Source organism: Hippocampus comes, unplaced genomic scaffold (assembly GCF_001891065.2).
Source record: "Hippocampus comes isolate QL1 unplaced genomic scaffold, H_comes_QL1_v1.1 scaffold177, whole genome shotgun sequence".
In the NCBI taxonomy this organism is placed as follows: Eukaryota; Metazoa; Chordata; class Actinopteri; order Syngnathiformes; family Syngnathidae; genus Hippocampus; species Hippocampus comes.
In genome coordinates this window covers 1,700,985-1,727,131 of record NW_017806158.1, presented here as the reverse complement: position 1 = coordinate 1,727,131, position 26,147 = coordinate 1,700,985, and the positions used below count along the sequence as shown (strand labels likewise).

Here is a 26,147-nt window from a genome sequence, read left to right as displayed (position 1 = left end):
AGTCACATGTGGCAGCTCCGAAAAAGGAGAGCTGTGGTGTTAGTTTTTCAAAACGTACACTTTATTTATGCTTTTAACAGCCTCGACAAACCCAGACGTCTGCGTCCAACTTCGTGCCTTCTCTCTTCTCGTTCAACTCGAGAGGCGTTCAAAGACAGCATCCGAAAAACGGAATTCATAATCACTTCACTGACACTATGTGAAGCGAAAATAATACACCAAAACAAAAAATCAAGCGAGGAAATCACAAAATAAATTCTATGGGGGCGTTTGTGAACACACAACAAAGGAATGAATAACATAAACAATTCTACATACATACAGCATGTGTGTCCTTCATTGTAAATTTTATAGAAGGCTTTTATTTTTTTGCGGCTCCAGACATATTTGTTTTTGTTTTTTTTCGTCCTATATGGCTCTTTCAACATTTTGGGTTGCCGACCCCTAGCATAGGATGTTATTAAATTAGAAACAGGTAACTGATGTTGTCAGTCATTTTTTTGGTCGTTGTAAATGCACATTGCTTACTCCATAGAAAACGGTTCGATCAAACAGATTGTTGTGGATCATCTTCGCAATCAACAACACCATGCCTTTTTCGTGACCTTGCGCTTCAAGATTAAAAGATCAAATCGTAAATCCGATCAACCGTATGCATGCAAGCATGTAATGTCTAACCGCGTTCCCTCGCACTCTTACGTAATAACAACAGGTCTCATTTCATTTGATCCCATTTTTAGCTTTCTGGGGGAGGTAGCCCGTGCATGCAGGAGCTGACTTCTTCTGGTAATAAGCATGAACTTATTACAAATCCCTTTGAAGCCAAGAAAAGGCGCAAAGACCGGCACTGAGCCCAGTAGAAGAACATTCAAAAGGCGGAGGCTGAGGGCGGATGGATGGATGGAGGGAATGAAGAAATGAGGGAAAGAGGAGGAAGAGAAACCGAGGGGATGAGCCTTCAAATATTAACAAAAGACACGTTGCACTCACCCTTTGCGCATCAGCTCGAATACTGTCAGGAAAAAAAAAAAAGACTGCATAAGTAAATATGAATGCCAGAGACAAAATAAGTCATTAATCCATGCAAACATGACATGACGTTTGGCCGCCGCGCAGCCTCGCGGGGTAGCGAGCCAACAGCAAATTTATGGCATTGAATTGGACCACTGAATTGTGTAAATGGGCCATATCAAGCAAGTGAGATGTTTGACGTTCCAACTGTGACCTAACATTGCTGATGAGGGTTAGCGTGCGCCTCGAGGAGATGGAAAGGGAAGCTCGGGACAAACTGAATTAGTTATAAGAAGGCCAGTTACTGAAGTGGCCCAAAAAAAAAAAAAAAGCAGAGAAGGAAGAGAATGCAGCGTGCATACCCATGTGAAGGTTATCCTCGGAAGGATCATCCAGCACCTGTTAGACGACGAACACGGCAGTGAATGACAGGCTGAGACCGCATGCTATAAATAAGCAAGGCATCATTTCGAAAAAATGACTTTCTGTGTATGACGGATATGTCGACTGACATTCAAAAATAATTAATCACTCAATAAAGGAGTCCTTGTGACAGCTGCAAAGTCGTTTTCGACCCAACTGTTGTTAACTCTTTAACCTGTTCTGTCAAGGCACATTTAAAGCAGCATTACAGTTCGGCAACGGAAAGCAGAGGAGATTTCATTTCAAAATGTCATCCCCCGCAATGGCTTGCTTCAATCTAACTGGTGGCGTGTTTAAGAAACAGACATGTCATCACCGTAGCTGGCGCAAGGCGACTCGGTGAAGCGTCTTTGTGGGTATAAACGACAAGAGGGGAAGATAAAGGTCTGGCAAAGTCAGGCCTGAAGTGTGTCAGTTCATCTGGGAATGTTGGTTTATAATCTCGTAGCTTGAAGATCCAAAAGATGATGTTGAGGCGAATCAGTGCCATCCTCGAATGAAAGAATTAATTAGATATAAAAGGGGTGGGAGAAGTAATTGATTATTTTTATTTTTTTGTAAATGCATCATTTGCATTTTAATCATGGATCATTACACAATAATGGATCATTAAATGCTCGCAGAAAGACACAAGTGGAAAGCGAAACAGTCAAAAACTAGTGCGAGTTAATGTGCCTTATACTGGAAGGTTTTTTTTTTTTTTTTTTTTAATTTTACATATTTGCTCTTAATATTTCAATATCCACAATCGCAACATGACTGTTCGTAATACTCAGAATCTTTTCCCCATTTTGAGCAAATTTAATTTCTAATTCACACATGAAAGCTAGTTGGCTGAAACGCATGCGGTAATCATGGAAATATGACTCTTTCCAAATATAGTTTTAAAAGTAGTAAGTCATCACACAAAAAGAAGATTTTGACCCCGCGCAAGGTGGTACTTTTACTGGCGGCTGCTGACTAATGTAGTGGCTGACTAAGAGAGATTAAATGAGTAACTTAATTGAAAATAAAAAAAGCGGTACTCTATGACTCAGCATGGATGATATTCCTGCTTGTCCCAGCCATCTGTGACAAATGGACACAAAACATTCATTGCTTATAATCTGTTCTGCACTGCGTGGGCTTCGATATTCATAACGAGACCAAAAAATAAATAAAAAGGGGACTGGAATGCAGTCTCCTAGTCAACCCACAATGAAAGTCCTTTTGACCCGAGAAGAATTCAGAGAACAATCAGGTGCACTGATATGGTTGCAGGTCTAGTCCAAAGAAAAACATGGCATGACCAATCTAATGATTGGAACCCTTATCTCCTGGATGTTTATGCCGGCAGATGCTGGAGCCTCCCCTCTCTCACTCACCCCCCTCATTTTACTGGGCTTCGTGTCACAGTTCAGGAGTCAGGGAGGTCATCTCCATTGCAACGAGACCATGTGGTTTTGCGTGCTGGCTGGTGATCGAGGACACAGACGTACAGACACACTGTCACATGCTCACACAATGGCGTACACAACACTCGAATCAAAATCTTTTTGTCCCCCCAGAACCTGTCCTTCAGGTGTACTGAGGATGTGCAGCGTACCTTAAAAGGCTGCAGTCGCCGCCCATATTACATCTGCCCCCTGTAAGTATTTGAGTCGTTTCTTTATGCCACCTACACATGTGGCTGTTGCAGAGGTTTTTTTTTCCAATCCCATACTGTACCCCTCCCTTAACTCTTTCATTCTGCAAGAAGTACTTGTACGCCTTTTTAAAATTAGGCCCCGCCTACCAAGGACGTACTTGTACGTCTAAGTCTTTTTTTTTTGCGTCATAGAGAGGAAGGAGGAGGGTCTGATGCAATCTGTGAATGACAATAAGCGTTTGCATTGTAAATCATGTAAAAAAGCAACCGGTAGGTGGCAGTGGTGCCTCACGTGATTGAAATGCATGGTTTTACAAAAAGCTCTTTTTCTCCGTTTTTTGCCCAGGAATCACCACTTCCATGAAACCAAGCCATTTTGTAATGCCGATTGATAAAGAATGGAAAAAGATGAAAGAAGAGAGTCCAAACTTTATTTTGGTAGGCTCCATGTTTATATAGCATTAGAACCAAATATTCTGTGAGCCTTGCAAGATGAGTCAAAATCCAGTAAAACGCTGGGATTGAGGGGGTTGCTCCAGTGAAAATGGATGGAATTGAATGAGTTAAAAGAGCAAAGCTTGGGACTTGCTTCCATGCCTCCCACTTCCTTATATTTTTGTTTTTCATCGAAGAAAATCCGCGACAATTTTTGCGACCAGCCAGGCTTTTCCGTTCTGGCTCTCTCTGTTGGTCATGGTTTATGTCTTTTGGATGGGTTGTAACGTGAATTTTGGAGCACTATATTTGTGCATGGGCAATGACAATAAATTTAGATTCCATGACGAGTGGGTGAATCAGAAAAATCGATCTTCTATTGTCAGTGTGATTGGATCCAATATGTATTCGTGTTTACCTAAAAAAAAAAAAAAAAAAAAGTGATCAACTCACCTCCACTAGTTTCACAATGTTGACATGATCGAGCTTTTTGAGGATGGCGATCTCTTGGTAGACTCTTTCCAATGGTCCCAAGAATTTGGGCTGCTCTCCTTGGACTGCCTTTGGTCCTCTTGGAGGTGGACGACCTGCAGAATCCCCAAAGTGTGCACACGCACAAATTTAGAAAAACATTCAGATTTGATCTCTTCTCAGAATATGACATATTCTAACATATGCCATCTTTTCATCAAGAAACTCAATCGAGAAATATGATATACACTTCATGGTGCACCCACACAAATACACACACACACAACCTAACACACACTTGGAAACAGCTGCATTGATTAGCGATAGCAACCAGAGTTGAATGGATAGGGGACGTGGGTGTTAATGACTTGGCCACATTGAAAAAGTAATCACTATTTGGTATATTGGCATTCTCTTCATGCAACAAAATCATTTTAATGCCTTCATTAAAACACACACACACGCACGCACATGCACACACACCACAATGGATAAAATAGAGTGATTAGACCCTTTCTAAAAGCCCGTTCGATGCAGCAATTCAGTGCCAATGTGCCTCAAAAACCAATTTACAATCATGCTTTGATGATGATTTCTTTTTTCTTCATCCGTACAGGGAATTCTTAAAAAAAAAAAAAAAAAAGTAATCCTCATATTCCTGATGGTTTTTTTTTGCAATATAATAACTTAACCTTTTGTGTTTTTGAAGGCGCGGGGAGGGCCTTGACTTACGTGGAAAACCACACTGCTTCATTAACTTCTTCTTGGACACCACTTTCATGGCCTGCAAAGCAAAAAAGCAATTTTTTGTCCGGTTACCGTAGGATTTAGACCAGCTAAAACTCAACACAACTCAACTGTATTTATGGAGCACTCAAACAATCAATGAACTCTTTAATTGATTATCAATAACAGAAACAATGTATTGGCAGGTGTGTATCTGCGTCCTCACAGCATTATAATTAAAGCCTTGACTGGAAAAAAAATTGTCTCTATCGAAAATTCACCCGTTTTTATGATAGTATTGCGTTCTTGAGACCTTCACCGATGATGAAAGAAAGAAAACAAAAAGCTACTGCTGACAGAAAGTTTGCGACTGCGAAAGTAACTTTTGGCATCTTATAATTAGTGGTGAGATCACATTTAAAAGACACTGGATTACGTGCAGCCTGGTGGTCGAGAGTTTCGAAAATCTGTCTCACAGTTCTGAGTTTTAGGGTTCGAGATTCAGCTCCGTGTTCGATGTTTTTTTTTTTTGTCTCCACATCCACCAGCCTTCTCACACGTTCCAAAAACAGGCATTAATTGAACATTCTGAATTGTCCATTGGTGAGAATGTTTTGTTGTCAACATTTACTGTGGAAGAAAATCTCTCAAAAGGTGTAAACCTGACATTGAGTGGGCGTCGACCAATTTTTTTTGTTTTTTGATGCACTGCAGAACTGAGAGAGCAGTTACTATTGAAGTTAGCAGCGGTGACGTTATTGATCAATTTTGATCCGCAAGTAGAAGATTGACGTGTAAGCCTGCCTTTGTGTATGCGTGTGTACACGATTTAAATCAGTGAATGTGTGGCACAAGCTGCAGATGGGGGGAAAAAAAAAAGCTCGCGTGAAACAAAATTCAAATTACCAGAGAACAGAATCAACCTTTTACATCTGCCATTATTCATCTACTCCGCTCTTGATTCCTGTCACTGTTATTTAGGATTATACAGTACTCAGATGTCATTGGCAACCAGTTCAGGGTGTCCCCCCCATCTCCCGCCTACTGTCTGAAGACATCTGGGATAGGCTCCAATGCACCCGCGACCCTTGTGAGAATAAGCGGATTAGAAAATGCATGGATGGATACTCAGATGTCACCGGAGACAAGTTGCAGTAACCCACAATCTGTCCCAAGAGGCTACCATTTCTGTCACACTCAACAATCAGCGTCAGCAGTGAATGCTTCGAAACATAAGAATGGAGATGTCTTTTAAAAAAAAAAAAAAAAAAACACTCCTCCTCATGAACATTTGACTGAAAACCTAGTTCACGTTTTTTTTTCATTTAGCCAGCATTTTTTTTTTTTTAATTCCCAGCATTAGAACCACATGTAGGTGGTCAGGTTAGGCAGTGGGCGTAAAAAGCACAGACATGCATTGTCTGGCAAATTGGTTTCCACCAAGGAAAGAAAACCGAGAAGAATATATCATTTTAAAAACTACTGGTGATGGAAAACGCAAAACTTAGACATGTGTGGAATAACTGTGGTGGAGAAAAAAATATCTAATTTACTGGTTGCTAACCGGTAAATCAATTTGCTGACTTACATAATGTTTGTCATCGTCCTCATTGTATGCAAGTTTGACCACACCATAGGAACCCTGCAAAACAAAAAATAAAGATGCAGTTGTCAATCCAGGTTTTACCCCCATAGTTTGCTGTTCATTAATGAAAACAAATGCAGCCATCCAAGACGGCTGCACTGAATCTATTCAAAAACCAACATTTTTGGCCTGTACAGCTTCACCGCTCCAGGATCTCTACTTACTGTGCTACTTTCGGTTGGGTCATCGGCCTCTAGCATCTCTGTCACATCGCTGCTTTTAAAGTAAACCAAACATGTGGAAGACAGGTTGCATGCTTTATGTCTACAACTAAATGACACTATAATTATTTGTGTATTATTCCTTCCAATTTTTCAAAATGCAGAAAAAATAATCTGAAATTGCTGGAAACAATGTATGTCAGGCAATCACTGATACAGTGCATTTTTTTTTTCAACATTAGTGACAAATATACGTTCATCCTCTTCTTAAAGGTTTAATCATACAATACCTGCATTAAAACACAGGTGTCAAACTCAAGGCCCAGGGGCCAGATCTGGCCCGCCACATCATTTTATGTGGCCCGCGAAGGCAAATCAAACATGTCAACTTCCATGATGCTTGCTAAAATCTCGACCAAAATTTAAAATTATCACATGTAATAAATAACAGGCATATTGGAAGCATTTTTTTTAACAAAACCCCTCAGTACAGTACTTAAACAATAGTTGAAATAAACCGTTATTATTGACTTTTTTAATTTGGTTTCGGTCATAACAGCCCTCCAAGGGAAACGGTAACTAAAATGTGGCCCATGACAAAAATTAGTTTGACACCCCAGCATTAAAAGGTCTTATAACACCTCTGTCAAAGATAATGTGTTTCTAATGTTTTGCCCCTTGTATCGCAAAAACAGATCACAGCAGAAACATATTGTTAAGGGCATCGCTGACAGCACCAAAACTGACCGTATTTAATAGAGAATATTTACACAGCTATAAATTATGCTGTTGTGTGACTAGTGACGATATTGCACTATATTAACCCTTTCATGTACCCTGTAACCTGATAACATGGCAAGCTGTCCACTGTAGTAACCGCTGTCCCTGAAAGGGTTCAAATCATTGAGCTTCAACATTTGAACAGTTGCTCGAATTCATTCCCCCCATAAATCAAGTTTGTTTTCATTGTATAGTGTACACGTGCCATGAAAAAAAAACGCAAATTCACAGTGAAACAGGGAAGCGCCATTCACACTCCGCCAAACTCACCTTTCCAATTTCACTCTTCAACTTATACTGGTTCAACTGGATACAATCCTGTCAGAGGTAAAAATTAGGAGGGGAAAGTGGGAGGGTAGAAACATAATCATCAATCAATACTAGGGCACACCGGCTGAGAAAAAAAAAAAAAAAAGAACAAAGAAGATGCAGAATCAACACGCTGCTGTTGGTTTCCAAAGTTGATTTCTTTTGCCGGCTAGTCGATGGTGCAGTCAGTAGTTGGTGTTTACTGTCTGCAAGTCCATTAGAGTGGTATTGCTTTGAAAGGCTGCTTTGCGGTACCATAGCAACCACCATCACTACAGATCAGTGTCAGCCAGCCAGTGGAGGAGAGCAAACGACAGAACGGTCAGAGGCTTTGGATGGTGTGGGGACACACGCACGCACACACGCACACACACGCGGCAAAGCCAGTGAGTGCTGAAATTGTAGGATCAAGAGATGGATCCCCAGTGAAAATGGATGTAAGGCATGTCGGACGAGAGTTGGTAGGTGGCGGTGGCTAGAGCCAGAGCACCGCCTGAGGCTTGTGTTCCAAGGCTGAGAGCAGGGGAAGAACATTTTGTCGATGGTGCAAAAACAGACGGGAATAGCATGACAAAAAAATAAAAAATAAAATACAGCAGCAGCTCATGAAGCAGGTTATATAAGGTTTTGCTTGCAGGGCTAACAACCCCCAAAAAAAAAAATCACAGCTGGGATGAGGATTTTGTGTTGGAGATTGCTGACTACTGTGATAGAGTTTGGGCAGGGATGAGAATGAGCGTTCAAAAGAAGAGTTTAGTCTGGTCAAGTATATTAACAGGTGAAACTCTGGGTTGCTTTGGTTCGGGGATATTAGGGGGAGAAAAGGTTTGTTTTTTTGGTTTGTTTTGTTTCATTTTATGTTTAAAAACAAAATACTGTTGTCATCATGGTGGTTTTGTTTAATTGGGTTGTTGATCAGCAACAACAATTCACTTAGAAATCAGTTAGAAAGAAAAACGTTTTCATCATTTTAGACAGTGTAATTTGTGCAATTAATGACACCGCTAAATTTGCATATTCAAGCTAAATTGGAAATTAAAAAAAATAAATAAATAAAAAAAACTTACAGTCGGGAAGACTGGTGCAATTCTTCTACGAATGTAACGACCTAAGTGCTTACCCCGCCAGTTTTGGACTGCTAGCAATGCTTTGATTGGTTTGTGCAAAATAATGAGAGGACAAAATAGGGCAGTGGATTAAAAAAAAGCGGGAAAAACTAAATAGTTTGTGACAGAAATACAGGGAGACTGGAATAGTCACAGAAAGGCAATGAAGTTGACGTCGTTGGAATTGTATTGGTTGATTCAGATGTCGGTGCACTTTAGGTTCAGCCTGAAATTTTACCCTGAAGATGAATATTCCGAACTTATTTTCTGTGTAGTACTCATGAAAATAAAATAGTCAGAGTATAGCATTTTAATATTTTTATAAAACACTGTTTATGATACAGTATTGTCTTGTAAGAAATGCAGAATTAGTCCGTGACAAAAACAAAAACAAAAACAAAAAAAAAAACATACATATTGTATAAGCTCAAAGGTGGTGCTGCTCATAAAAATATTGGTGAGCTCTCAAATAAGCACCAGAGGTTTTTCTCTCTCCCCCCCCCACCCCCTCTCAGATGGTTGTTTTTGAACAATTAGTCGTGCAGCGCTGCAGCCTCCTCTGCTGAACTCCCCGCTTTAGCATCACAGATCAATGGCTATGCACTTTATGTCTGCGAATCACATTTTTGACGCGAAACAATGTGCTTGCTAGCCTGCCGGCAACTACGTTAAAAACTACGATCTAGTTTGATAGGCACTGTGTCGCCTCGCTGTATCGCGTTTCATGGTTCGTGACCCCCACAATATTGTAAATTTTACATCATACTACTCATGGATATTTCCCTTACAAACATTACACACAAATGAGCAATTCCGTGTTGGTCATCAAAACTTTTTTGGGTGGTTCCGCAAATCCAAATTTAGTCTTGGGTTTATTTTTTCCAATCCCAAAAAACAAACAAACAACAACAACAACAACTACAAGAAAATACTCTCTACTTAAATGAATACTCACCTGTGAGTCTGATATGGACACACGTTTCGACTCCACCGTGGGCCTTCGAGCCACCCGAGGAGAGATGTGTGTGTAGCCCCCTTTGCAGGAGAGGTAAGTGCCTCTCTCCTGCAGAGAGAACTTCCTTCCGGTCAACTGAGGACGTGACGGTTGAGTCCTTCTGGGCTGATCCCTGTCCAGCTGAGCACGTCCATTTCTCACTGAACCATCCAGATCTTCTGTGGACATGGCGGCCAGGATGTCTGTGAGACTGCTGCTCTGTTTTTCAGAACTGGACCCCAACCTTTCGATGCCAGGCTCGCTGCTCATCGCCATGGCAGGGGGAGGGAGGTGGACTTGGCGCAGGCGGAGTTGGCGGGAAGCGGAATATTGAGCCTCCACCAGCATCAACGGGAACTGGACCAGCTGGTGTTCACAGTGTTCTCTGTCTTACAAGAGCTGGAAACCTTGAAGAGGATAAAAAAAAAAACATTGTCAGTGACTAATTATGCATTTCTTACAAGACAATGCTGTTTCGTCAACAGTGTTTTATAAAAATATTAAAATGCTGTACGCCGACTATTTTATTTTAACGAGTACTACTCAGAAAAAAGTTAGGAATATTCATCTTAAGGGTAAAATTTCAGGATGAACCTAAAGTGCACCTACATCCACGAATCAACCAATACAATTCCAACGAAGTCAACTTCATTGCCTTTCTGTGACTCTTCCAGTCTCCCTGTATTTCTGTCACAAACTATTGACGGCACTGTCATATTACGCAAAGCGTAAGAAAACTAAAGAACTGAAAAAAAAAAACCCAAATCAAAACGCATATTCTGCAATCCGTCTGCTGCCAGGCTCACCTGGAGCACTGTGCATTTTCCCTGTGGGCCACCAGGGGGCGCCTCTTTTTTTTCTCTCTCTCTTCACACACTCACACGCGCACACACACACACACACCAGGCATCGACCCGCCCCCCCTCCCCCCAGACCCAACCCCTAACCCCGCCACCACTCACTTCCTGGCTGTCAGCCAATCAGTACACTTGGTCGAGACTCAGTGAAGAGTCAGCATTTTGTCCCAAAAATGTAAACTAATTAGCTTTGCTTCACACAGCCAAGACGATGCAGTCAATAGTCAAGATGAATAATGGAGAGAGCAATGTTGGCGCAGAAAAAGGCAAGAATAAAGAAAAACAGAGCGATTGAAGCGGATGCGACCGAAGACGCCAAACTCAAATGGTTTCGGAACTCATCACATGGCCCTGAAGTGCATGCGTCTGATGGAGATGACACAGATGATGTTTTGTTCTATCCATCCATCCATTTTCTGATCCACTTATCCTCACGACGATCGTGGGCATGCTGGAGGCTATCCCAGCTGTATTCGGGCAGTGGGCGGGGGACACCCTGAACTGGTTGCCAAACAATCGCAGGGCACACATAGACAAACTACCATTCGCACTCACAATCACACTTAGGGACCATTTAGAGTATTCAATCAGCCTGCCATGCATGTTTTTGGAATGTGGGAGGAAACCGGAGTACCCGGAGAAAACCCACACAAGCACGGGGGGAGAACATGCAAACTCCGCAGACAAGATAATCCATGTTATCGTTCATTCAAACTGCAAACGCACACAACCATAGAACTCCGAAATAAGAGCAATTTAGATTTGAGATGACTATTATTCAGTATCAGACAATTGTAAAGGCTGTGAACTGACTCATCGAGAGAAAAAACAGAGATGTCACATTTTGCTCATTCTAATACAAAGAGGTGACAATCAGTCTTCGTGGGTCCCACTCCAATGTTGCACCAATCGGACCATTATGAACGTGTGAGCAATATCGTGCTGCGAGGCGAGTAGCAGCAGCGGTGTAATTATTCTTTTGAGCAGTAATGACATTTCCCTGAAAAGCTCACATCATATTCTCATTTTTGGCCTGTAAGTGCAATTTGTTGGATCGAATGGGGCCTGCACAAGATGTGATGTGAATATTGAAATAAAACAACAGTTGATAAATAAATAAACTTTTTTTTTTTTTTTAAACAAAAGAGTTTTCACAACACTGTCTTTCGGAATCCTGCAAAACATTGCAGATTTTCTTTCAGACACTGGTAAAAATGATTTCAAATCTAGGGAGTCCGCAAAGGGAATGAACAATAATAATACTTTTTAAAAAATGCTTTTGCCATTTAATATTGTCCATTTTGAAAATAAATGATGTTTGGCTGCATCATCGAAATCCAACTGACAAAAGCGTGAATTTTCCCTTTCATTTCGCTACACGCCAAGAATGAGTTTGATGGCATGTTTTCGATCAAGATGAGGTTTCAACAAGAAAATCCACATGTTCAATGTCAAAATGGCTTCCTGTGATTTAAAAAAAAATGCAGCAATTGATCCATGAAAGCCAATGAAAAAAAGCCTCGTGAGCCACGGTTGACTATCAAGCGACCATCTTTACACAAGTTTAGCTACCCGAGAAGCAATAACGGTAAAAGCTCCAGAGTGGTTTGGTGGACAAATGACTCCATTAGTGCGCCACTTTCACTCTTAGCTAGCCTCTATCACTCTGTGCCAGCGTTCTTTTGCACACACATGGCAAATAAGATCCGAGGCCAAAATAAAAGACAAAAGACGTCATTTGCAAAAGGTCGAGAAATGGGGAACGGGCCATAATAATGCACACAAATCTTCAAGGAGCGCTTCATCACCATATAGCGGCTCTGACTTTGTTTTCTTTTTTTATGGGTCATTGACAGAGAGCAAAGAGCATTGCCATTACAAACACAGATAAATCCCCCCTCAGCTTTCTATTGCAAGCATTCGACCTTGCAAGCCTCCATAGGCTTATTTATCTTCATTTTTATGAGCAGTCTGTCTTTATTTCACTGTGGGAGATGGGAAGAGCAGACACCACGGTTGCATATTGGAAATGTGCACTCACTGGACAGTCTATTAGGTACACCCACACAATGAAACATAGGATTTAAAAATAAAAGCTGCTTGAAACACTGATTTGCCAAAGAAAATCATTTTCCGTTCAAGAGGCATGTTGTCATTTCTGCCGTTTCAAATGGCAATGCATCAAACTAGGAGGCGTTGAAAACGTGTGGCGCTACGCGAGGCCTAAAGGGTATGGGGGGGGGCTATAGCCCCTTCAGACTCCCCATAAATCTATTTATTTGATGACATACAGTCATACCTCGTTTTTCGACCATAATCCCTTTCAGAAGGCTGTTCGAAAGCGATTTGTTCGAAATCCGAAACTATTTTTTTAGCCCATGATTCGGGGCTAATACACAGTAATAACAAAAAAAAAAAAAAAACCAAAAAAAAAAACGAAAAACAAACACGTCTGCTCATAATGAACATTACACGAGGAAGCCGAGAGGAGTGGAGTGGCGTATTTGGGTTTGCTCAGTTTGGTCGAAAACCGGTTTTCGGTCGTAATTCGAGGTGTAAAAATCTCGAATTTTCAGGTCGAAATCCGATTTGGTCGAGAACAGCAGTGGCGGGCCGTGCATTTCAACCTTAGGCCTTCAGTGACGTCACATACATACACAATATAGGCTCGTCAAGCAGCACTTAATTTCAGGAGCATTTAAAACCATCAAGTATGCATTCACAATTAAGAGCAGGAAACTAAATTTACAGATATTGTCAAAAATAAAAAGATGATTTAAAAATACTAAATAAAATGCCATCCAAATTACGCTGTGCGATCTCAAACAAGTCTGTCCAATAAATTGCGCAATGTCGCAGTTTCATATAAGACACCAACCAAACAATAACAAAACAATCTTTTGGTTTCTTGCGCATGAGGGCTGCGTTCGAAAATAAGCTCAGAGCGACCGTTCGGAAACTTGAACGTTGCTCAAATTTGTCATTCGGCTGCTCCCTGGACACTGTGGAGGAGGTGGGCAAAAGGAGGATGCGAGCCAAGCTAAAAGCTCTGATGGACAGACCCTCCCACCCCCTCCAGGCCACCCTGACAGCACTGGGAGTTCACTCATTGGGTTATGTGCCTCGGAACATTGATTGATTCAGCCAGAGACTGATACATCCGCGCTGCAAGAAGGAGAGGTACTGCCGCTCGTTCCTGCCGACTGCTGTCAGGCTATTGAATAGACACACCTGAAATCCTGGACTCACCCCCACTCACCCATTTTTAATATGCTTATATATTTATATTTTATAAATTAAATACTTTTTGTTCTTCTATTTCTCCCTTTCATCATTTTGCTGCTGTAAATTGGGAATTTCTCCATTGTGAGACAAATAAAGGTTTTGTTATCTTATCTTATTCAGAGTGCACCAAAAACGGCGCTAGGCACCGGGCGCTGCGACTGGGGACACGGCGCGTGTGATAACCGATTACTCCAAGCTGATTTGTTGATTCATTGATTAAACAAATTTCGAAATTGTGTGGAATTGATTTTTAATGAACCGCTTCTTCAAGAAATTTCGCTGTCGTGCAGTTCAATGAGGTAATTCAAATGTCAATGCAAAAATGGGAGACTGCATTTGTTGACTGTGTGCTTTTGTACGTCGCCATTATAAGACAAAAGCACATTTGATCAAGAGAGTGCGATGTTATTTTCTTGGTATTGAGTCACCCAACGTAATTCAAATGATCAGGATCATTATCGAGCTTGTAAAGAGCGTGTCGATCAGCTGATCATTCGAATCATGCGTATTGGAGTCAGGAGACATGTGTTTCAAATTAAATGCCCGGTTCATGCAAAAATAGAGCTTTTAACACTTTTTTTTTTCCCTCCCCTTGGTGTGTCTCCAAAGTCCTCGCTCCCAAGGAGTGCCAGGCCTCGACTTTGCTTCACCTGTCACATTTGATACGATTCAAAATGTGGCTGGGTCACATAAATCACTGAGCACAAAGAAGCGGGAATGGGAATGCTGCATAGCACATTGGGGACATCAACTGGCTTCTTTTGATGATGACATCACTACACAAACACATGTGCACGTATACTGTACACCTGCCTAGTGCCCACTCCAACATACAGCACTCCCCACATACACAATACACATGCACAAAGAGATGCATTTGATTCTTTTCTCTCGTTTTCCTCTCTCGCTTTTTCTTTTTTCTGAACGGATTAAATGAGACATTTCATCCCCCCAAACATACAAATAGAAACCCCCCCGCCCCCATGTCCTCTTTTGTTGTGCTATCAGTTGGGAGTGATTATGCCTCATCATCTTTGACTGAGATTTTAACGTGACATTTTCGAATGCCATTTTCTTTCAATGAGCACGGGCCCACATCATCTCAGAGGCCTCTGCGGAGACTGAGCGCGCATAAAAATCAGCTCTCAACTATGGTAATGGGAAACGAAAAATGGATTTTAAAACAATCGAAGTCAGACAGAAATGATTTTGCACACGGGCGAGAGCTGCGTCGGGTGACAGTCTATTTGAAAGGCCTCATCATTGCGCCATTTAAGAAAAAAAAATTGGCGCACCAACAATGCGTTGTGGGATTCGGAATAAACCGTGTTCGACATCACGGAAAATGTTTTCATAAGCGCAAAAGTTAAAACCAAGGAGAGTTTGGTTGTACAAAAATATACTGATGTAACCATTAAATCATGGGTGTCAAACTCATTTATGGCGCAGGCCACATTTGAGTTACCGTTTCACTTGGAGGGCCGTTATGACTGAAACCATATAAAGAAGTCAAGAATAACTGTTGATTCAACGATTGTTTTAGTTGCTATCATGAGGGTTTTGGGAACAAGAAAATGCTTCGAATATATCTCATGTGAGAATTAAAAATGTTGGTCGACATTTTAGATCATGGAAGTTGACATGTTTGAGCTGCTTTCGCGGGCCACATAAAATTATGTGGCGGGCCACATCTGGCCCCCTGGCCTTGAGTTTGACACAGTGCATTAAATGATTCCCATATAAAAGGACAGATGTTGCATTTATAGACACAGCGTTGACACTTTATTGGTATGTTTTGAAAGTTCATTCATATTATTCACTCTGATGACACTGATTGACACACATTTCGCTGCCAAGAACGTTTTAAATTGTTTTGGGGTATTTAGATGTCGCTGAATCTGGAAAAAGTTGCTCTAAGTGTGTGTAAACAAATTTGCTCAACCACCACATCGACAACCTGCTCAAGCAATCAAGTGTGTGCGGCTGATTCGATTCCAATTTTGTTTGCTAAAGCAAATCTGTGCATCCGGACAAATAAAATTGTAAATCCGATTTACTTAATTTGCATAATATGTCGGTTTTGAATTAGTAGTTGGCTAACTGACTGTTTTCACAGAAAACTACTACTCCCTCGCAACCTTTCCATGTACATCAGCAACTCTCTTGAAACCCAAAAACCATGTATAACTCCCTCCCCTTCCTTAAAGGGGCAGGTCTCTGGTGAATGGCTCTCATTCGTGGGTCACCACAGTGCGTCAATACATCAACTGTGTTTAAATTTGTAACACCGAGTATCTCTAGACTGCATAAAGCCTCTCATAGTCCTCAACAAGAACCAGAAAGATTTTGGTATGTTACAGGGATTTTATTTTATTTTTTCGGAGTGATCCGATCTCAACTCTTAAGTACTCAGCAATACAGATACCACGTAACCGATACCACCATGACCATAGATGCTAAACTTCTATTAAACCAATGTCAGATCATGTGAAAGAAAGACTTTTTATTTGTTTTTGACTAAAGGTAGAAGAGTCACTCTGCAGGTACAGAACCATGAGTTTTCGTCTTTGTTCAAAAGAAATTGAAGTGCAAAATAATACAGGTTCAACTGTTAACTGTTAAACCCGAACCGATGAAATTGGAAAATCGGGCTGGACGATAAAGACGAAAAATTTACACTCGGGTTTTTCCAAATCGGACCATAATCATTGATAGTCACTATTTTCTATCGAATCAAACTAAGCAAAAAAATTAAATATGTTATTGGAATGTAAGCAGTAGCCAAAGAAAACCTACGGAGCTGGAGGGTGAACATGAAATCTCCACAGAGTCAAACCCCAAAGCTTCAAACTGTGAGGCAGATGTGCTAACTGCTATAAAACTGCGCTACGTATTAGGTATTTCTGAAGATGTATCTAGATCGATGCGTCATGTTTGAATCCCGTTCAGTCTGCTAAAATTAGTTGGATAATCGATGAATTTCTTCCCAACTACAGAGGAAGTAACATGATACATCCGGTGTTTTCACTTGACACTTTCGAATCTGTTTGTCTGACACAGACTAATCCCTGGAACTCGTTAAATTAATCCACGGGATTAGCGAGCAATTGTACCAGACACCACTCTATTGTAAATCTGTTCAACACCTCAGCGAGACACGATCACACAAACACAATAAACTCGACATACAGAGATGTCTATGATTTGTGAATAAATCTTCCTTAGTAAAAATTTATGAGCCGTGGCTGCCACACCTGAGTGCGCCATTAACGCTTCCAGGATTACACAGGATATAACACTGCAAAGTGACATGCTGGATGAGCCTATTATTTCTCCTCTACTGACCTTCTTTGGAATCTTGGATATGGTGCTGCACTCACAAGGACAAACCAGATCCCCCTTCCGGTTTTTCCTTCTGGCAAACGTTTGTATCAAGAGAGCTTCATGTCTTTGTTGACATGTCTCATCATATCACCAGTTGAATCCACGTGCTCGACCCTCTGGTTTGAACGTCTATTTTTATAAGGTTGTCGCATTGACTTTCAGGCGCTAAGGTAATCACACAAAGCCATGGGGCTTGGGAGACAGGGGGCTCAATATCACCACAATGGAAGTCTGCAATGATGAGAACCCACGCGGGGATTATGATGTTGCTACTGGAAATGAGAAAGGATCCTCCCCTTTCAGCGTGTAACTCGGCGCCCTCTAAATTCCTCGGAACATCCCGCTGATCCCAAGCTCCTCTCTTCAATATTCAAAACCCGTGACCAGGTGGCCGGATGAGCACGTTGTTTGACTTGCTTCCAGCTGACATTCATTATCTGCTAAACGACCAACTCACTCGATATGCAATGAGATGTGGCTTCAATCAGAAAAGAGACCTAGCTATCGTTACCCATTAGAGACCGAGTTACATCGTTTCGGACGGCATTGTACATGTGGAGCGTTCCCTTAAATTGCTCAGATGTCGCAGGTCATAATGCGTCTCCTCCAAAAAAAAAAAAAAAGACTTCCACAGGAGCGCCAAGTTTACACCATCTTTTTTAAAGGGTTATTTGCCTCATTCAAACTGCTTGTAGCTATTAGCGCTGGCAATAGTCAATTAAAAGTTGTTTCTCAATGAGGCTCATTAGCATGGAGGTGGGCAATTTCTCTGCCAAATATATGCGCGTTACCTCATGAAAATACGCAAAAATCCCACTGCCGCATCGAGACACATTGTGCTTAGTCTCACTTTATGACACATTTCACCGCACGTTCATTAGCCGCTATCGGTTTGATGAATTCTTCCTGGTTAGCACGATGCTAAAGCCGCGCAATCCTCGAGTGAATTTGGCCCTTGTGAGTGGCAATCACATACGGTGAAAACCAAGTACAGACAAACACAATCAGTGACGACATCAGGACGAAATATAGTGACGCATAATATTATCTTCTTTTCAATACATGTTACAATGAGCTTGCTAAATCTACCAGTGTTTCTTTTCTGTACCAACCATAAGTATCATATAGTGTGACATTATTACTGCAAAATAAACAGAAAAAGAGGGTCACACTCAGTTAAATAAAATCTTGAATTTGGTCCCTGGGGCTGATATACTGTACACGTCATGACATCATAATGTGATGACGAATCCTACCAAACTGGTGTGTCAGCAACATGTTCCAATATCCCTGCGGTAGGTGGAGCTCCTTCACAAGACATCAAGTGATTCATCAGAGAGCAAATACGGGAGTCAGAGCACTAATCCGTTGCTAAATATTAGATTTTCCTTCTCAAATGTTAGCTTTTGGTTGAGAGAACAGATCGTTGCGTGGGTAAGACCAAAAACGAATTTCAATGAAAAGGCAAAGAATCGCTTTGGAGATGGTACGTATTTGATGTGACTTCTTGGAAGAGATCATTGCAACACCATGTGTGGGATTTCAATGCGTGCATAGTGCAAAATTGTCAGATTATTGCCTCAAAGTAAAATGACAAAATAAAAAAGATTAAAACGAGGAGCGACGTGTTGAGGGAGACATTGGACAGCAAGGCTCATCATGGACTGACTTGAGCAACAACTGTTTTGTGTTTGTGGAGTACACATGTTTGATTTAAGGTCGATAAAGGTCAAATGGGCGTGGCCCTAACCACGAGCGCACCGCACACTTTAATTTGTTTCCCTTTCAGACAAATGATTACAATTTTATATTCAATGATGGACTTTGCTTTGTGAGCTGTGGCGCAGTTATGCTGGAACAGAAAAGCTTTGAGCAAACCATACGCAAAAACTTGGAAAAAGTGTAGAACCGTCCAAAATATCTTATCAAATGAAGAATTAAGATTCAACCCAGCGGCCTAGTCAAAACTCTGACTGACAACTCAAAACAACGCCCTCAACAGAGTCAAATTGTGTGTGCTCATCATTTCTTCTCTATACACCGAAGACAGATTAACGTCAGAGGAAGACGAAAATGGCCCTTTCACCAACGGTATAGTTCCCCTTAAAATTGAAGCAGTGTCCTCTTTTTGTAAAGCAGCTAAAATATTGAAGAGAGGCCAGGCGGAGATGATGTAAACGTTCATGTCGCGGATGTAGGTCACCAGCAGCAAAAGAGCTCAAAGAGCAGCATGGAGAACCGCCGGGATTTTTCCTGCAATGGGTTTCATCTCAGTTTCATCTTGCCTGATGGCGTCATTCAGGCCTTTGGCATTTTTGACTGCATGCAGGCAGGCAGGAACCGGTGCTGATGGAACATGATATTTACATTCCGATTTGCAATCTTCGTTGAATGTCAGAAACAAATGTCAATGAGATGTTTAGAATACACGCTTTTAAATCGATATTGTTGACCCCATGAAATGTGTTAAGCGCCCATTGGTCACTTGAAAGATCTGTTGTTTTTATTCATTCATTCATTTTCTGATCCGTTTATCCTCACAAGGGTCGCAGAGGGTGCTGGAGCCTCTCCCAGCCGTCTTCGGGCAGTAGGCGGGGGACACCCTGAACCGGTTGCCAGGCAATCGCAGGACACACAGAGACGAACAACCATCCGCGCTCATACTCACACCTAGTGAGTACAATTTGGAGTGTTCAATCAGCCTACCATGCATGTTTTTGGAATGTGGGAGGAAACCGGAGTACCCGGAGAAAACCCACGCAGGCCCGGGGAGAACATGCGAACTCCACAGAGGGAGGCCGGAGCTGGAATTGAACCCGGTACCTCTGCACCGTGAGGTGGACGTGCTAACCACTGGACCACCGGGCTTGCCCGTTGTTTTTATTAATTATTATTATTATTATTATTACTCTTTTGCGCATTTCAAAGGTCGGGCGACAAGGAGTTCTTGTGTTTTATTAAAACAATGGGGGACCATAGTTAAACAGACTGGCGTAATTAATTATGCTTAAACTAACCTAGGTGCTAAAATAATAAAACAAACCTGGACCTATTTTATTCGAGTCATAAAATCCCCATTCACCGATATGTTCTATTTTGATATAAAAGTGATTTGATTTTTTTTTTTCTTCATGACACACAACATCACGTAGCTTGTTATGATCGCAGGTTTTGGTCAGGTAAAAATGAGAGGGAACATTGGTCAAGTCTCTGTGATATCCCTCTTCTGACTCCCTTTTTTTCGGCATCACTTGAACAACATTTTCACTGGCTCATTAAGAATCATGACAGCCTTGCTTGTGGATTTGTCCCAAAACAGGTTGGGACGAGGAACAAGGAAACGGCAGTAAACAAAAAAACAAGTCTTACACAATGTCGTGTTTTGTATAAGAATGGATTCCCCAGCCCGCAAGAAGTATTCCACAAATGAAATGTTACATCAGAATGCCGGGCTGCATAGAACATATTATTGTCAAGAACATTTTTGGGTTGACTTCCCCTTTAAGAGCCTAACCATTATTTTGCATCCCAAAAAACTGAACGCACGTCAATTTATTTTTGGGCTTTGACATACCGTCGTGTTAGAAACTATGTAGTCCGACTGCTGTTCTTTGTCCAATCAAACAGCTGACACGTGGGCTGAGAAACTCACTGTGGGGGCGGTTATTATGTAAAGTAGCTGTAATATTACTCCAAAACATTGGGGTGAAAATTTAGTATGGCTCAATCACAGATGCATTTTCAGAAAGCAGCTTTTAACGGGATATATTTTTCTACAATAGAAATAGGGTCCTGTAGACTGCCTGCCCAGTGCCCACCCAACAAGTGTGGAATTAAACAACCAAGTAAATCTTTGGTTCGCCGCCCATTTCAGAACGTGTTTGCAAACTAGCCGTTTAGTGACATAGGAGGTACAGTGCTAACACTATCACATCCCATTTCTCCATCCATGACGTTGCAGCTAGGATGGACAGACATCAACGATTTTCACACCAGTCTCACAATGACGTCAAAGCTAAAAGCTAAAACGCGCTACAATGGGACCACACATTATCTTTCGTAAACAGTGTGAACGGTATTCACTTGTGAAAATCAGCACTTTCGTCAAATGTTGGGTTGAAGTTGACATGGGGGCGGGCGTTCTTATGTTTGCCACGGTGTCCCGCCGCTTGCAAATGTTCTTCACCACCTGACATGAAATTCAACGGCATTTTACTGTCTATTTGGGAGTGTATAAGTCGGGGATGTCAGACTCTTTTTTTTGTTGTGGGCTACATTTTAGTTGGAGGGCCGTTATGACTGAAACCTTATAATAAAAAGTCAATAATTATGGTTTATTCCACTATGGTTTAAGTTAGTGTAATGAGGGGTTTGGTCACAAGAAAATGCTTGCAGTATGTCTCTTATTTATTACATCGGAGAATTTAAAATTTTGGTAGAGATTTTAGCAAGCATCATAGAAGTTGACATGTTTGATTTGCTTTCGCGGGCCACATAAAATGATGTGGCGGGCCAGATCTGGCCCCCGTGCCTTGAGTTTGACACCAGTGGAGTAAGTGCATGTTCAGGATGCGATGATGCTTTGTGTATTTTGAATGAAGAATGTTTTATTAAGGCACTTAGGAATGGTTCCAAATATTAACATATACAGGTAGTATCATCCAAAATGGTCATTTGAATTTAATTAATTTAGTCTCATTTGAATATACCTGTGGATACAGAGCACCATAACTTTAACATGCCTATTCTAATTTCTGCAGTGTGAATCATGATTATAAAGCAGTTGATAGAACAGATGGAGATCCTTTATGACCCCACAATAGTTTGTAACACAATTTAAACCCATTTGTTATTTGGAGATCATTTTCTCCAATTTAGGTCATTTCACTGACTGCAAGTACTTATCTTTGTCACCGTAGCTGAAGTGGTCTACTTATGTTACCTTAGCAAAGGCTGAAAAACGATGCAATATTTATTATTAGGACTAGAAACTGATACATCAAGCGCTTTTATCGGACATACATATTAATTATTCGGGATAACAGTAAATTTTGAAGGTATGAAGATAAGATTCATCCTGGCAAGTAAAAAGAATTTCATGCTTCTTCCTCCCCAAATCAATAGAGCTTACAATTCACCACCGTGGTCCAACCTACTCTGAGAAATGTGGAGAGGCGCCACGGTTGGTCGATTCCCCAAATTGGATTTATGAGCCAAAGTAAAAAAAAAAAAAAAATAACAATTGAATGATTTTCACAAAAGGAGACTGATGATGTCAGGCGGCGCGCAATAAGCCCCTACCTTCCAAAGCAACAGCATGTGACCGAAAAAGACAGCTCAGTTTTCATTTAGTTCCTGAAGCTGGAGCATCAGATTTCAAAAAAGTGCTTAAGCAACCTGAAAATATTTAGGGTCAAGAGAAAATAATGAAAATAACATTTCTATTGGCTGATTGATCAATTTTTAATTGCTAGTAAGGCCGCAGCCATGTAAAGTCAGGCTGCGGTTATCTGATATTTTGGTATTCGGATATCTGACTGAAAATTCCATCCTGCAAGTACTTATCTTTGTCACCGTAGCTGAAGTGGTCTACTTATGTTACCTTAGCAAAGGCTGAAAAACGATGCAATATTTATTATTAGGACTAGAAACTGATACATCAAGCGCTTTTATCGGACATACATATTAATTATTCGGGATAACAGTAAATTTTGAAGGTATGAAGATAAGATTCATCCTGGCAAGTAAAAAGAATTTCATGCTTCTTCCTCCCCAAATCAATAGAGCTTACAATTCACCACCGTGGTCCAACCTACTCTGAGAAATGTGGAGAGGCGCCACGGTTGGTCGATTCCCCAAATTGGATTTATGAGCCAAAGTAAAAAAAAAAAAAAATAACAATTGAATGATTTTCACAAAAGGAGACTGATGATGTCAGGCGGCGCGCAATAAGCCCCTACCTTCCAAAGCAACAGCATGTGACCGAAAAAGACAGCTCAGTTTTCATTTAGTTCCTGAAGCTGGAGCATCAGATTTCAAAAAAGTGCTTAAGCAACCTGAAAATATTTAGGGTCAAGAGAAAATAATGAAAATAACATTTCTATTGGCTGATTGATCAATTTTTAATTGCTAGTAAGGCCGCAGCCATGTAAAGTCAGGCTGCGGTTATCTGATATTTTGGTATTCGGATATCTGACTGAAAATTCCATCGAATAATCGGATATTCAGATAAAAATAAAGCATATTTTTGTTTGGTTAAAGAACGATTACGAATACAGAAGACAAACATTTGCACTTAATGAGCGACCAGCCTGTTTTGTTAAAAAGTGATCAGGAGGAACAGCAAATGTGTCAGGCTGTCATAATCAACGTGTACAAAGTCTTTTGCATCTCTTAAATTGTCTTTGAAAAGCAATCCGACATTTCAAAAAGTAAACAGCGTTATTGGTTTAACATTTTGAAACAATACAAGCTCTGAAAATGACCTTAAAAAAACAGGTCAAAGGGGAGACAAAACTGGACTTACGAATCCAAGATATCTTCTGATTATTGTATTCACCCTCAATTGTTGAAAAGAAATGAAAGCCCCTTTAATGATTCACTGACATTACGTGGCCAAACTTTCTAGCCAGTCAAATAACGAAATCATACAAAATATGAAAAGATGCAAGATGCAGTCACGGTCTTGTGCCTGATGGTGTCTTTTCTATACCAGCTAATGAGAACAGGGAAAGTGCAAATGGGGTCAAGTGCAGGCTAGCACTTAGCTGCGGTTAACAGGAAAGATCTGAGAACCCCCCCTGAGTCTTTGCTGGTCATGCTTTGAATAATGAAGGCTAACATGCAGATGAGGCGGACTAATGAGGCCTATAAATGTCTCTATGTATCCACGCACTGCGGCATTGTCGTCAACTAAGGAACATAATTGCGTTGATTATGTTGCGTGTAGTGAATCCAGGCTAAGTTTACAAATAGTGCAGCACTATTTACTAAAGTTGTGACCATAAGCACGCTACATTTACCTTCTCGTGCGAGAGCCCCGGGCTGATGATTTAATTTAAAAACATCACGGAGCTTGGGGAATAAACAAATAATTAATGCAGCTCAGTGCGAGATCCTGGAGGAGTCCTGCTGTTGCGGTTTCAAAATCATCCTTTGGGATGCTACAGAGGGCGACCCGGTAGTCCAGTGGTTAGCACGTCGACCTCACAGTGCAGAAGTATCGGGTTCAATTCCAGCAACTCCTGTGTGGAGTTTGTTCTCCCCGGGCCTGCGTGGGTTTTCTCCAGGTACTCTGGTTCCCTCTCGCATTCCAAAAACATGCATGTCAGGCTGATTGAATACTCTAAAAATTGTCCCGAGGTGTGAGTGTGAGTGCAGATGGTTGTTCATCTCTGTGTGCCCTGCGATTGGCTGGCAACCGGTTCAGGATGTCCCTCGCCTACTGCCCGAAGACGGCTGGGATAGCCTCCAGCACGCACCCTTGTGAGGATAAAGCGGAACAGAAAAGCTGCCCTTGGTCAAGAGGTGGTGGATTACAGTCTGGACTGCTCACAAGTTAAACGCAGGGCAAAAAAATACAAAACATTCACACTTACATTTTCAACTATTGTTAATTTTGACAAGAATTTGTCATTAATCTCACACTGAATACCCAGAGAAAACCCACACAAGCATGGGAAGAACACCCAAACTCCACCTATTTATAGTTTACTCTTTCTAATGGCGAAGTTTAATTAAGTGGAGGGAAGCTTCGTGATAGACAGGAGAGATAAGCGTGGACTTCAGGAAACATCCTTCGCCACAGCGATCCCTCAAACTGACTAACTGCCCTGCGGAAACCACTGAGAGGCTCGAGACCTTCAATGACAGTCTCTCGGGACCTGAAGTTGGAGACCAACATCAACTCCATCCTGAAAAAGACCCAGGAGAGGATGTACTTCCTGCGGCTGCTCGACAAGCACGGGCTGCCTCAAGCGCAAAGCTGACTTTGAGCAAAAGAGAATATCCAATCCCCACAGCTACTATCGCTAACACCGGGCACAAAAGGAGGAGGAAAAAACGGAGGCGTACGTTTCTAAGCGGGACACAAATAGAGCCACGGAAAACCACTGAGAGAAGAAATTAGGTTCCACTCATGTTTTAATCAGTAAACATGAACAGCTTTGTTTGAAAAAGCATCATGAACCCCCACACAAAACAAAATAAAAATAAAAAATAGTCGCGCTACATGTATCAAAGTTGCTCGGATGGAGAGGTGTCCTTGAGCAGCAGTTGGTTGGAAATTGAGACGCCAACACATCATCATTTCGATGTAGGTGTTAGAACCAAGCGATGTTTCCAGAACTCGTCAATTATTTTATCAGTTAGCGGTGCATTACAGGGACTGAAAGGTAGCAGGCCTCCAGCAGACTTACTTCGTAAGATTCCAGCAATTGAGGTTTGTTTCTACAGAGATGTTATGTGTCAAAAGAACTTGCTTTGAAAGTTGACGCCGCGCGGCACACAGAGGTGGGACTTTTTTTTTTCTTACAATTGTAATTTGAGAGCTTTTCAGACATGAAATGCATTTTCGTGTCGGAATAAAAAAATATATATATAACTGAACACTTCAGACTTGAAAATAACACTTCAGGCAGACATTACAAGGTTATGTCTAACCTCAGAGGGAAACTATTTCATCAGGGCTGTAATACTGCTCCACTGCAAAACCTTCGCAAAAAGGATGTTGTGTAAATGGTTGTTTCCACCACATTTGTGAAAATGAGGACCTTTGCCTTGCCAAAACATAATAATAATAATAATAATAATACCTTTGATTTCTACTGTACAACACTTTTTGGACACTCAAAGACACTTTTCAAAAGGAGGACAAACAAAGACAACAAAACAGACAACATTACAGTCAACAGAGTTATAAATATATATATATA

At 41.2% G+C, this 26,147-nt stretch overlaps 1 protein-coding gene across 1 annotated transcript in view; it reads right to left on the bottom strand.

Annotated features, from left to right (window-relative positions):
• Nucleotides 1-26,147, bottom strand: part of camkk1a (calcium/calmodulin-dependent protein kinase kinase 1, alpha a) — a 44,876-nt gene that overhangs the window by 14,476 nt on the left and 4,253 nt on the right. Inside the window, exons 2-8 of the mRNA XM_019895099.1 lie at nt 9,650-10,095; nt 7,550-7,597; nt 6,282-6,335; nt 4,700-4,751; nt 3,950-4,083; nt 1,374-1,410; nt 991-1,012 (exon numbers count right to left, since the gene is read on the bottom strand). Coding sequence (XP_019750658.1) covers nt 991-1,012; nt 1,374-1,410; nt 3,950-4,083; nt 4,700-4,751; nt 6,282-6,335; nt 7,550-7,597; nt 9,650-10,036 — 734 coding nt within the window. The 5' untranslated portion in view covers nt 10,037-10,095. The remainder of the gene's footprint in view (nt 1-990; nt 1,013-1,373; nt 1,411-3,949; nt 4,084-4,699; nt 4,752-6,281; nt 6,336-7,549; nt 7,598-9,649; nt 10,096-26,147) is intronic.